Source organism: Hypomesus nipponensis, chromosome 9 (genome assembly GCF_054491055.1).
Source record: "Hypomesus nipponensis isolate SF chromosome 9, ASM5449105v1, whole genome shotgun sequence".
NCBI classification, from domain to species: domain Eukaryota; kingdom Metazoa; phylum Chordata; class Actinopteri; order Osmeriformes; family Osmeridae; genus Hypomesus; species Hypomesus nipponensis.
The window spans coordinates 11,520,126-11,534,799 of record NC_140369.1 but is presented as its reverse complement, the minus strand read 5'-3'; the positions used below and the strand labels follow the sequence as shown (position 1 = coordinate 11,534,799).

The 14,674-nt window shown below is 39.5% G+C and overlaps 1 protein-coding gene across 2 annotated transcripts in view; it reads left to right on the top strand.

Annotated features, from left to right (window-relative positions):
* The first annotated feature begins 1,037 nt into the window (after positions 1–1,037).
* iqsec1b (IQ motif and Sec7 domain ArfGEF 1b) overlaps positions 1,038–14,674 on the top strand; it is a 97,816-nt gene continuing 84,179 nt past the window's right edge. For both annotated transcript variants that reach the window (XM_084704709.1, XM_084704710.1), the window contains exon 1: positions 1,038–1,425. In XM_084704709.1, coding sequence (XP_084560835.1) covers positions 1,145–1,425 — 281 coding nt within the window. In that variant the 5' untranslated portion in view covers positions 1,038–1,144. The remainder of the gene's footprint in view (positions 1,426–14,674) is intronic.

Sequence of the window (14,674 nt, the reverse complement as noted above, 5' to 3'; positions counted from 1 at the left end):
AGACTTGTGAAAATGTATGGACATTTTTGTAAGAGTTTTACCCTACTTTGCCCCAGTTGCTCAACAATGTTATGAGGTAGCAAGTGTGTCTCAATAGAATGTATCTGTTATCTATTCCTATCACCCCAAGCTTAAGCTTGCCATGTTGTCAATTTGAGCTAAATTCTTAAGTCAATTTACTTTGAATCAGTCTTTACTGATTCATTGACTAAATGATTGATTCCTTACACAGTAAACAATATGACTGACAGGGATCTAGAACTGTGAACTATAACGTGGCAACATGTTTGATATTATATGCGTAGTTATGACATTTACAAGAAGTGAAGGTAAAGCGGTTTATAACCAACTTTGCTCATAACTGTAGTTCGCGGAGTTTCAATTAGAAAGCTTTCGTAAGGGTAAGGCCAGTTTGCCCTACCTGTTGAGTATCTTTATGGTCGGCTTTCCGGAGTTGTCCCCAAAAGTGACTTTCTGCCAACTAATTGCCGTCCTCTGGTTCCAAGTATTACACAAGGATTTTAGACGAACCAAATGCAAATATCATTTTGTTGCCTATAGGCCTAAATTACGCTACAAACGGCAAACATTTATTTTGCCATAGTTGTGATGATTAGGTTACAAGAACCATTAACATTTCACTAAGACATATCTTTGCTACGGACTTAAAGTGATGTGTATTTGCATATTCTGGCTGTTTGATCCAAATAAAAGCAGAGTGGACGTAGGCTAAACCGACCAGGCAATCGAATCTGCGGTAGGAAATCATTTTCAGTCAGAAAGTTACTTTTTGGCACGGGAATAGGACGGAAATCAAAATGAGAAACATTGTAGTCACTTAATAACCATAAGCAGCACAAGTAAAAAAAAAAAATTACAGTTGTAATTGAAAACGTTGCTAAAATGAACGTACCCTACAATAAAGGGTTAAATGGTTTTCCACGCTCTGAGTGGTTGACGGGGGTTAGTTATTGTGGTGCAGAGGCTGTGGACGACGCTCTGCAGCGGACATAGCCCTAACCAACTTCTTTTACTCATCCAATCAGCACCTAACATAAACAATGGCGGAGCAAAGGAAGTATACCGAATTGGAATTTGACAGCACATTAAAACTGAACGAGTGAAAAGCTTGCGTGGATTGTCCATGGACGGGCAACAGAGATACGAGATGGAAAACCCGACTGAAAACCCAAGCAAGGCGACGGAATATCTGAAGGAGCTCAATAAAATTATCGAGACTCAACAGGAGTTACTGGAAAAACAAAAAAATCGAATTGAAGAGCTTGAACTACAAGTCACTGATCTTTGCAAAGAAAATGCATGTCTAAAGGATCAGCATCAGCGGCACTTGGTCACCTGCAGACTCCAACAGGGCAATAGTCTTTCCACGTTAGGAGCCATAAAGGAGAATGTAATACAAGAAAAGTAAGTTTACAGAATTCATACTTGCAGGTTTATTTATTCTGTTAACGAGCTACATTTATGTCACGACGGTCAAAGGGTAACTATAAGTCATAGTACTAACGCCTCAGGAAAAGTGAAGAGTATGTTTATGTTGATATGGGACACTACGTGCGTAGGCTAATGCACTACGTAGCCATGCAACTTTGTACTATTTGTATATGTGTTACTGCATATAATTAAATTTTCTATACGAACACAGAATTTCGAGTTGTGGAGGCTCGATGTCTTCCCGTCAGTTTAATAGCAAATGTGTTTTTGGATACCCCGCGTAATGAGTGGTCCTTACGCGCGCCAGCACCGTTTCACAAAGCATGCGCCAATAATACTCCCTGAGCCTATGGGATGAGGCATCCTATACTGTAGATGTTAAAAGCTTACTGGGTGAGATTTAAACTCCAATGTAATAAACCAAACAGATTTATACACACAGCCTATTTACCATCTTTGTAGACTAAAGTTAACTAGGACATTTTTGTAATATTCTAATAGAGTTTATGGACGATATTTTGAGTAAGGTTACAGTACATTCCCTGCTCAGATTTTATTCCATAGGTTACGTTTGCAATTATTTGGATAGTGTGGTTCATACTGTATGATATTCTCTAACAGCATTAAAATGTAATACAGATGAAAATGTACCCGATCAAAAATCACCCCACCCCCCACGAGCAGGTTGAGTTTACGGTAGAATAGATGGAGGTAGTCCATGACAATCAGGACCTATTTCTCTATAGCCTATAAGTCAGTGAATCCTCTATGGATTTATATACAGCTGTACACATAGCCTAGTACTACATTGATTGTCTAGTTTAATCTTTGGGCTATTTATTTGATTGCATGTCGTTAAACACCTGGTATATGCCGTTTATCCTGTGTGTCAGTCTGAGCGGATTTATTGCAAAGATAAGTATCACATCCAGTACATTTATGGAATGGAACATAAGACAAGGGTAACTAAATACATTTCACCCGATTATTATCCGTTTGCTGTATCAAAGCAAGCAAGATGATGGGTGGACATTACCACACAGTGTTAATCGTAGCCTGATACAATTTGGCAGTCACAAATGCGAAACTACTTAATTGTAAAAAATGTGATTGACCTAGAATTTATGAATAACTGGGACAATACACACATATCCCAAGGCAAATAGTTTTCATCGTATTGGACTCAATAAAAGACAGCAAATCATAGGCTACATAAGTTAGAACATTTCAGTTAAACTGGAGCTGTCTTGTCACGCAATCGTGTGTGTCAGTGAACACGTTTTTAAGAACAAATAAGTAGCCTAAGTTCTTTGAAACTATTATTTCAGTTGGTAATTAAGGTCATTGTAACAGCCACATGCAGTGAGATAGGTTGCATGGTTAGGGAGATGCTATCTGTACAGATCCTTTATTCTAAAATTGAAAGGAACAGAAATGTGCATTTACAGTCCTGCTTACAGCTTAGTGTGCCATTTCGATCAGTGACCTATTGTGTGTTCACTTATGTCTTTGTAGTGGACAATGTATAGTTGTCTTTGCAGATCATGTTCTGTATAAGGCAGTAGCTTGTAGTTAGCAGATTTTCCCAGGATGTCCTATTTAAGACTCAACCCACTTTACCACATGCCTAGATTTACTACAGTAAAGTGTATACATTTAGAGTTGTAAGTCTCAAGAGACATGCACATACACACAGACACACATGCTCACACATACACACCAACATACTTTGGTGTAGTCTGTCTATGTGTGCTGAGACAGAGTCCTGCTCCTTGTGTCCTGTCAACTTTTTGCCACGTCAGCCATTCTCTTTGTGCTGACCACAGTCAGCAGGCAGTCCTGGCCTTGACTGGATGGCCAATGAGGAAGCTGTTCACATGGACTCCCCTGCATACAAATATCTGAACAGAAAGTACTGCTGCTCTAACTGTAGGACGCCCCATATGATTATGTCACACTAACGTGGTTTCAGATTCATTCATAAAAAAATATTACTAATGTATTCATTTAGCAAGAGCTTTAATCTGAAGTGACGTGCAAATAGTGCATGTAAAAGTGCAGAAGATAATCAAGGCCTACTGTAGATGTGCAGTTCAAACTGTATTATATGGCTAAGGCATTGTCTGTATTTTTCAAGAAACAGTGCATAGCATTATGTCAACTATTATAATTGTAAAATTCCACAGATAAGACAGTACACCACAAAATAGTAAGAAAATCAATTACAATGTCATCATCATATCTCAAGCATAAAATTAAAGATTTTGCAGATGTCTGTAATAAGAATCGTTTATAGATTACAAAGCCTCATACTGACAATTGTAACGACAAATGAACGTAAAAATATAGTTTTAACAATAGCATTTAACAGTACGGCCTGTTTGTGTATAAACTGCTTCCTGGCTTGTTTTCTAAGGTGTTACTTGCCACCTAATTAAATTATTAAACACTTTATTTACTGTACACATACTGTGTACGTACATGTGTGCATGCACACAGACACACACACTGACACACAATGCAATACATATTACCTTCAAAGAGGTCAAGCAGTATTAATCTTTGTTGTGACACATGTATCCCTAATCAGTTCAAGTGGAACCAGAGCTATCCAGTTAATAATATTCAGTGCATGTTTTAACAATAAATGTCCAGCATGGCTAACATGGTTAGGACCTGTGACCTTACAACTTCTCTGTTCATTGATTTATGCAAGCTTGACATACAGAGGAGGAGATCCCTTTGATCACATGGTTGCATGGCTGTGTGACTCCATTGGCCAATGTATATTACAGAAATAAGCCCCACCCAGTGTACAAACACAAACATGACCCTTAATTAGACCTGCAGCACCCTGCTTAAGGAAATAACCCAATCATTGTTAAAGTTCTTTTCAAGAGCTCTTCAGAATATGCTTTCCATTGAAAATGTTGTTGGGCAGACCAGGCAGTGCTGTTTAATGAGCATTTGGACACCTCCCAGTTTCTAAGAGTCAGAATAATCCCTCCACCCCAGTTTATATGATGTTGTAATGTGTGGCTGCATTTGTTTATCATTGCCTCATTCCAATTTCTCTTTTATTGCTAGAAAGAGATTCCCTGTTTTTTGTATACTGTATTGCTTAATGATATTAGCAGTGTACTATTGCACTTTCATAATACATCTAATGTACAAGTTATGGCCTTTTTCTGTTTAGGTTCAGTGATCTACCAGCAGTTCCACTACAGAAATTCTGATCATTTTCTGTTGGTTAAAGCCCTGGATAATTAACTGTATAAATAAGAATGCACAGTAGCCTTGGGCAAGTTTGAAATATGCACTGCTTGGGATGCATTTAAGGCAAACACCATTTCACATGCTGGAGAATCCTGTAGTTTATGAAACCCCAGGGTAGTTTTGTCAGGCTGCCATTTGAATACAGAAGAAGATGAGAAGAGTAAACAAACTTTCAAAAGAAGAGAAACAGCTCTTTGGTTATGAAATATTTATTGCCTTCGTGGCACATTAATATTCTCTCATGTTATAGAATCTTAATGTCAATACATGTAGATGCAGTTGAACGTTTTCTGGTAGTGGTCTGAGCTTATTATTCTAATGCCGCAAGTTTAATTGAGATAGATGGGAGGACAAGATATATAGGAAAATAATTTATGACTCTGAAAAGGAAGGTAAATTGTATGTCAGCAGGTACAATTAAGATGGATACAGGAATGAAGCAGTGAGTGGGTTAACAAGCATATTCAGTTTATCATTGCTTTGACATAACCTTTGACAAGCTCAGCTTGCCAGTTGCACATTATGCAGATTATTTATTGCCCTTTCTTCATTCAACTCAGTGTACACTGTAAACTCAACAGGGCTCTTTTTTTAAATAATTTTTATTTTTTCTCTCAAATAACATGCCCTACTGTACAATTCTGAATGTTTACCTCATTGTAAAGTACAAGCGGTGCATTAACATCAGAGATGGCAATAGTGGAAGATGAATGTACTGAAGGTTACTGAAGAATCAACCAGCATCATGGGGATATCGTGCATTCCCTGTGTGGAGTATGGGCAGTAGTTTACATTGAGTCAGAATCGCAGAGGGGATTTGCTCCCACCATTTGTGAGAGGGTGATATTATTTTCCTTGGGATCTTATCAGTTGTGTAAATGGTGGCCATCTATCATTCAGTAAAGGCTGAGGCCATCACTTTACCTCTGGCTCCCAGCTATCTGCTCCTCTGGCCTCCTGGTACATATTGACATGGAGCTTTCCTCAATAGTATGCAATAGGGATGCTTTTTTTCAAAATGTAATTACCATATTACATTTGTTATTTATTATTGTACCAATGATGTTTTCAGTCTGGGAGGTTGGCTGGAACCATGGAGACATGGAGTTGCCAAATACAGTCTGTAATTTAGCATTATTGTAAGAAAAGTTTTTTTCTTTGCCATCTGATGCTATTGGTGACCGTATTTTCTATAATCTTTTAAACACACTGCTGATAAATGTTCAGCTAATTGGGGCATCAATGCTGCTGTTGACATGATGTTAGTTGAATCTTTATATTTATACAGACCTGACAGATTGTCTATTTGAAGTACAAGGAGAATGCCATGATGACTGATACATAAAAGTTGGACACTTGTATATAACATATTTTATAACTATCCAGAGATTCATGTTGAGTTACAGGAAACACGCATCCAAGTCTTACATTATGTGTTCTGTGATGAAATGTATTACATTAGGAGAATGATGTTACGACTGTCAGCCTGTAGGTTTGTTGTCTGTTGTTCATGAGGATATTGTCAATACAGTCAACAGATATCTCTCTCAGATATCTCAGATATCTGACTTGCATTCCTTGTAACAAAATAAATTCAGACATTGTTGACTTTACATATGAGTCTAAAACATATACTCTAAATTGTTTCGGCAGATACCAGTTGACTGTTCCTGAAAGTTTAATTATAAATCTGTCCGTTAAGAGTTGTCATCTGGATGTGTGATTCGATGACATCACCCAAGAACGCTTATCTTCTAAGGCCACATGCTACATCTTCAAGTATAATAGAAATCTGAATACAATATCATACATTTAAAAAAATTAATTGAGAAATGTGCCTCCATGGCCTTTGCTATCTTATAAAATAACATTTTAAATTTATATTTTACATTTATTCATTTAGCAGACGCTTTTGTTCAAAGTGACTTTCAAGAGAGAACTTTACAAAGTGCATAGGTCACCCATAATAACAACAAGATAGCCCCAAAACATTGCGAGTAGCCAAAACATGAAGCACATATTGTGAACAGCCAAAGGGAAGAACCATAAGAGCATGTATTTAAACAAGTTACAATTAAACAACATAAACCACTGTAAGGGCAGGTGTGCCTGTAGAAAAACAAGCAACAATAAAAACACATTTTACTTGCCTATAACTTGTTATGTAAGTTGTAAACACTCGGTGAATGTCATTAGGGACCTGGGCTTCATGAGAGTACAGTAGCATATATAGCTTGAGTCACTAATGATACAATACTCTTGAATTGAATTAGTTTTTTGTGTCAAATAAATGTAAAACACTGAAGAATTTTTACAATTGGAGTCGAGTGCCAACGTTACTTTGGAAACATTTAGTAAATGTTACTGTAATTCTGAGTCTGAGCCAGAATGTGAGGGCTGTGTGGGAGAACAGACTAGAGACGGATTTTATTTAAGCATACATTGATGTTGTGATTCAGAAACATTACAGTGTGACAGAAAATAGAATTGTCTAATTGTCATGTTTTACTATAGAGCACTCAGACAGCCTCAGCCTTTCATTCACTCTGCCATTTGCTAATGCTAGACTATATTGTCAATTCGCTGGTTACAATGGTCGTAAAAAGCTGCTCTACGGTTTTAAAGCTGTATTTCAAAGATGACCATGGCTTTGGCATTAAATTTGAATTATGTGGGCTTTGATCCAAGCCATTGACTTGTATCAGGCAGAAAAAGAAATAATGAATCTCATTTTACTTTCAAAGCAAAATAAATGAATCAATTGACCTGTGAGTAGCAGTGAAATGACACCGTAATGTGTGTTTTGACAATAGTAGCATGCCCTGGGTGTGACACTGTGTGTCCTTTGAGAAGCTCGACACTGGGCATCCCTATCAATGTCCGAGTTCATTTAGCATCAGACCTGTTGCTTGTGCGTCAGGTAAGCCTGTTACACGTTCTGCGTTGGAGGCCTCTCACGTCCGCCCACAGTGCCATAGTAAGCACTGCTTCTCTTGGCTCTAGCAGCCTGTCTGACAGATGAGAGGCTGTCCCTACATCCTCCACCAGGTGATAATTTGAGCCAGAGCTAAACACTGCTGCTCAGCTGTACTGTCCTCAGATTTCCTGGTTCCCCCACCTTAACTCTCCATGTGGGAGATTTCATATTGACTCTCAGAGGATCAGCAAGTCGGACATTCTGTTCCGATTAAGCCCTTCGTTACTTTGCAGGTCTGTGTTAAATTGATTTTCACTTTTTCAACCATGTACTGCTTTTATGTTAGACTGCCGTTTACAGTGACCATACATCTTACTGCTTAGTGTTAAATCATTTAAATGAGTCCTTTGGAAGTTGTCTGTCTGTGTGTGTCAGTCAGTTGGTCTTTTCAAAGACCAATCACGACTCATTTCTAAGCAGCAGCGATGCAGCATTTCACCATTAGGCTAATGATATAAGAACAACCTAATTAGGGAGTGAACTTGACCCTGCTCTGTCCCCCTCCAGCAGCCATGCATGCCGTCGAGGCTGCTGCTGAGATCAAGGCTCACACCACTTCTCCCGCACACTCTTCACAGGGCACAGACCCTGGAGGTAGTCACACAACACATACATTCTAAATCAATCCTGGAATAGATCAACTTGATCCAGTGTTGTACCATATATAGTGGATGATGCATACTGGATACTTGGTGGATGGTGCATAGTTTCAAAAAATCTCCAGTGAAACGTCAGATAGGAAGTGTCTGTGGAATAGTTGCTTTCATCTACAAGAAAAACATAAACGCATAAAGTAATGAATGTGTATTTTGCCGAGAAACATCTGCAGCTCTTAGTACACCTATTTATTCTCCCCCAAAGTAATATCTGACGCCAGCTGCACCCCTCTTCCTGCGAGTCTTCTAAGCCCAGATACTGAAGTGGGATCTTTTCAGGATCAGGAGGATTTAAATGTGTTTTCATTATGATGAATGTCATGTCTGTGCTGTGACATGAATATAGAAGAAGCAGCTCCTTGTGGTTCTCTTTGAAGAAGGAAGCCCATTGGCTCATTCACAACGTGTCACATCAGTGCAAATGATGACTCATGTTCCCCCTCATGTGATCCCAGTCCGGCTGTTTCTCTCCCAATTAAAACCGAGTGTATGAAAAGCCTCAGTTAATGCTTTTATCTGTAATAGGTGCACTCAGCGTTTTAATGATCTCCACTGACATGGATAACAGACATGATGATAGACTACAGCAGGTCGTTTTGCTTCTTTCAACAAGTTCTTATAGTACCATTGTCACATGCTCTGGGCCTTCTGCACCTTCCTCACCTGCTGTCAGCAGCACGCAGGGCACAGGGGCCCCAGCTAGGGCTTCAGCTGGGGCCAAGACCTGCAGTGGACCAAAGCCCATGGGAAATAGATTGTGTTGATCCCCTAACATCTGCCTAATCAGCCTTGCAGCACCAGTAGGAATCTATCCTGAGCAGTCTTCTTCTCTCAGCATTTAAACCACCTCTGTTTACATCTTTGTTTTTAGACGATTATTAATATTGACAATTTGATTTTCTGCAGTCAGTGTAGTTACATTTACATTTATGCATTTAGCAGATGCTTTTATCCAAAGCGACTTCCAAGAGAGAGCTTTACAAAAGAGCATAGGTCACTGATCATAACAACGAGGTACCCCCAAACATTGCAACAGCCAAAACATGATGCAGTATGAATTGCAATACTGTATGCATTACCTTTCACAAAATATTGCTATTCAATATGATTACTTGTTATTTTTGCTTGATGATATTTTCACCAATACTGCCAAGGGCATTACCAAATACTAGGGCACTGCCTGTGTGAGTAATCTATGACTCTGAGCTTACCTGACTACTCAGATGGTACAGTAGATATTTCAGATTGTGACTGGTTGCTCGCTCATTTCTTGTGAGATCCGTTCCGTATAGCTACCTTGTTTGTTGCTGTGTTTTCAGCAAGTGCAGTGTCTGTGGCCAAACACTAGGATGTGAACGCTAGTGCAGTGCCCTTTGGTGGCAAGCGCATTTACATAAAATGAATTGTTATCTGGTTACAGGTGTGCATTTATTATTTATGAGTATTTACAATGGCTTCGAGCCAATCACAATCAAGGACCGGAACTATCCCATTTATAATGACATGTATTTGTCACAAACTGCTCATCCAAACCACTTCCCACACGTCACTGCACATTCATGGGTTCTGAACAACACACCTGGCAAATTTCAACTTCATACAATGCTCGATTCTCGAGACAATCACTCTACTAACAGACACACACTCACACACACACAGATTCCTGACTGTATAGTTAGATAATGAGTCAATGATTCTCATTAAAATTCCATCAGTCCTCCTTTTCTTAAAAACGGCAAAGAAAGGCACTTCTATCATGGACATTATGCCTTTGACTTCTATTTTAGTTCAATGCAGAGCATTCTACCTGCCACGACTGATGACTTGCTGAGCGCTTTTTAATTCATCCTTGACTGAGTATGCTCATTATTTTAGAATGCATGCTTTTCTTCCAGCTTCCCCAACATAGGCCATGAATGCTCCTTGGACGTGGAATACCTCTACACAGGAAGTGAGACTCAACGGAACACTGTGCACATAAAGCCACCAGCTCAGTGTTAAACCTTGTCTCTCTGTGGACTAATGCTGTTGAAGAGGGCTATGACAGATACAAGAAGCTTAGGACGGCAGATCATTAGTGACAGCAGTGTCTCACAGGAGGCTCACAGAGAATCCATCAAAGGCGCCAGGGGTGCAAGGCCTCGTGTCCTGGAACTACTGGCATGGCAAGGACAGGGATTCTCCGTATATTTCCTCACATCCCAGCCAGGAAATGAAAGAACACAAAGCTATTTCCCATGATCTTCTGTAATAATATCAGGATTGGGAGGCGTGCTTAGTCATGTCCAATCCACCTCACCCCCCACCCTCCACCCTCCCTTGCGGTTGAGGTTCTGTCACAGATGTGAGTATGGGTATTGTTGCACGTCTGTTCCTCATTGGCCCTAATCCGCAGGTTCCCACAAAGCACGTCAGGTTGCCTGCTTTGGCTGGCCTGAACTGTGATGAACTGTTAAGTCCACTCCTCCACTCTAGATTTAGGCGCTTGTTTCCAGAGGGGGGAGATTATGTCAGCTCTTCCTGCTTTGCTATCTTACATAATGCTGTGTTGTGTGGCTGGAGCAGAAATAAGTTTGCTTTTTATTACAATTTTTTTTTTACCCTTGATTTGGACATTGTGGATTTAATGACGTTTTTATTGCAGTTAATGTTGAGTCATCATCAACAGAAATACGTCTTTGGGATGTGGACTTGATTTGCGTTTTTCTCCTCATCTAATTCTGAGTGAGCACAGCAAGAATACACTATTTCAATCTGCCAGGACCCATCGGGATAAACAGCTGCTGAGGGAATGATCTTTGGCATCTTTCCTCCCCTCCCCTCCTCTTCTCCTCTCCTCTCATCTCATCTCCTCTCCTCTCCTCTCCTCCCCTTTTCTCCTCTCCTCTCCTCTCCTCCTGACCATGGGCTGTGTGAATTTGTGACACATACACTGAGCTGGCTGCCCCTCTGCCTGTGATTGATAATGCACCTCATTATTTGTGCCATTTCATCTGAGGCTTCCTGGAAAAGCCTCAAGCTGTGACTGTCTGTCTGCTTGGAATACCTGCTAATGACTGCCCCATCCCCCAGACACACGCCCGACGAGAGCACACGCGCAACCTTGGCTGAGAGGGAGGGCACAAATGTTCTTAAGCCCACACATGCTTACACACAAGTGGTTTATATGTGTTGGCACACGCACATATACGTTAGATCAAATGCCTAATCAACTAGATGTGCTACTTTTTGAAACCATTTTGACATGCCTCCAACAGCACACCCACATACACTAACTGACATTCAAGAATGATAAAGTATGGGTTAAACCCATGTACTGTTGTTCCAGAGTGCCTCACCTGCCCTGACACTGTAAAGGGGTATTCAGTAGAGGGCAGGAAATGGTAAAGGAAGGGAGGTCACAGCTGCAGCTTGCCTCTGGAAAGGGACTGAATGACAGGAACAGAGAGGGGACAGAGATAAGGCAACAGGAAGAGCCTGGGATGAAGACATGGGAAGAAAGGAAAATATATTTTCATGGACTAATTTTCTGTAAAGAGAGCTGATATTAGTACATTATTAAAGAGGTTTCTTAGTTCTTACAACAAGGCTTTATTTATTGTCGAGCTTTCTCAGCAGCACTCAGCACTGAAATAAAGCACGTAATGCCTGCAAAATAAACTGAACATAATGCCTGAAAATCAGGTCTTTGTCATTGGATAATGCAAAAATGCTTTTGATTAGTGCTGTATTACAGTTGTACCATCATCATCCTTAACCTACCAACCTTCTTTATATTATAATATCATGCAGTCATACTTTTCTCAACATTATGATGCTCATATTGATAATACAAACAATATCCTCTCTAACTCTAACCACACAGGCATAGCGTATCTTGCTATGGTCTCAAAACATCACATTTTAATCATTTTAAAATGTACACATCAGTTAATGAAGGTCAGCACTTAACTTGGGTGGACAGAAACTGTGTAAATGATATGTAAATGCTTGTTTATTAAACTTTCTCACTGATGGAGATGGCTACCAACATGCTTCTAATGGGCCTCTTCACTGTTCTGCCGAGGTGTGGTTTATTCTAATAACCACAGAATGTATCAGCACTGGGCTTTGTAAGGAAATACAGTGGTACAGGTCGGTCCAAGGTCTGCAAATTAATTAATAGACTGAAAATATTGATTTTTTGGGAAAATGTTACTGAACAAAAAAAGTTTTAAGGCTCTAGCACCTCTATCAAGGTATTCAGTGGTGTTTTACTGTATGTGGGCTAGCGTCTTTCAATTATACAAATGAAATACCAGGTAATTAGTACTGTAGACAAGACGTTTCCAGACGCATACGGATTGGTTATTGACTATGTTTCAGTTTCAAATGGATTTTATGTTAATTTCTGTAGGCTTGTGCTTGGATGCATGTATATTATCAGTAGAGATATTTAATTTTCTATATCGTAGCTGTGCTTCTAATTTGATCTGCCATGTAAGCCCAGTCATAATGGTCAATGCCAGTAGTAGGGAAACTCATCTGACCATGTGTTTAATGACCACTCTTCATTCCTCACGCTGGCTCTCTAATGAGGCGCCTGGATTTAAAACTGTCAAATGATCCATGTGGTTCATACCGTACATCTAGATTTTTGTCTCAAAATATTTTAACATTTTGCATTAAGAGCTTATGCATATGCGGCACATGGACATGACTACGTAGACAGTCAAGACTCATTAGAAAATATATTATTAATATTTATTATTCAAGAGTTGTTTTCTATTTTCATAATGTTGGTATTGATAAAGATTTTCTCTCTTTTGTCTTTGTAGCCAGTGCCATTACTACATTACATTACATTGACATATTGATTGAGATATTGATTTTTACTCATCAACTTCTTCAATCATGACCGATTTCTGCACCCACCAGTCTATTTCAGGTAGAAATGACTTTCCTGTGGTCAGAAATGTAATAAGTAAAACTATCTGTGCAGATCTAAGCACATATTCAACTATTTCCTAAGGGTATCAAGGCATTAGTGTTCATACCTCAAATCCTGGCCTTGGTAGCTTTGCTGTGGAAAATACACTGGGGGATTTTATTACACTACGCTAAATTAAAATATTACAGACATTAAGGCCAAGCAATTGAAAGACTTTGTGCTATGGATTTGATGAGTTTCTCCTACTTGCCAAGTCTAATATGCTTACCTCACGTATCTCAGGGTCTGTGTCAAATACTCAACATTTTAGAACATGAACAGAATGCTTTTTTAATGTATTGCTTTCAGGTTATAGCCTCATTTATATATAGCCAATGGCAACTATTCATTAGTTGTCTTTGATTTTTTAATGATTTATGATATTTGACAGGCTCACTTCTGTCCATTTTACATGAAAAATCGTACAATACACTCAAGCTGCTGAGAGACATTCAAAAAGAAAGACAGCCTTGAGGTGACGCTCTTGAAATAGGACAGCATAGTATCTTTGCATTTACATTTACATTTTTTGTCATTTAGCAGACGCTCTTATCCAGAGCGACTTACAGTAAGTACAGGGACATTCCCCCGAGGCAAGGAGGGTGAAGTGCCTTGCCCAAGGACACAACGTCAGGCGGAAGAGAGTCCTTGTTTGGACTTTAACAATGGTGTTGTAAGTTCTAATTGAATCACTTGTGGGAAATGTAGTTTTTTTTTTTTCTGCGTAATTTCAGGGATTGCAGAATGGGTTGGAATTCAGATGTTACACTGGATTTAGCCTTCATGTCCTGTAAATCAAATGCTTTAAGACCAAATAAACGTCCACATTCCCATTTTGTATTAGCCATAGTACTATTACGTTTTTTCAAATGCTTCCACTCTAAGAAGAGTTTGAGCCAGAGTCAAGCATGCAGATAATCCCTGTGCTCAGAGGATGGCTGTGACAAATACCACCCTTAGAGATCGCATTTTAAGCTAAGAGTCATTCTGGCTTCAGGATGAAGTAGTCCTTAAATTGCTGATGCATTGACTGGGTTTTTCAAAGCTCTGTGTAACATGCTGAGGACGTACCCGCTCGAATCAATGGAAATCCAATTGACATTAGATGAAAGCTCTGGAGTCTTTGTGTCTCCCTATGTGACAGTTAAGTCCTGCCATCATTGCATGGTCACACACATCCAGCTTTAGGAGAGAGAAGCCCTCGATGGACTCGCTTGCCTTATTGTCACATCAGCTCCCTAACAAGATTGACAGAATATCTCCTTTTGTTATTTACCATTTCCAGCTCTCCTCAATGGTTTGTGTACTGACTGTTTCATAAAAATACTGCTTTGTTTCACCAAT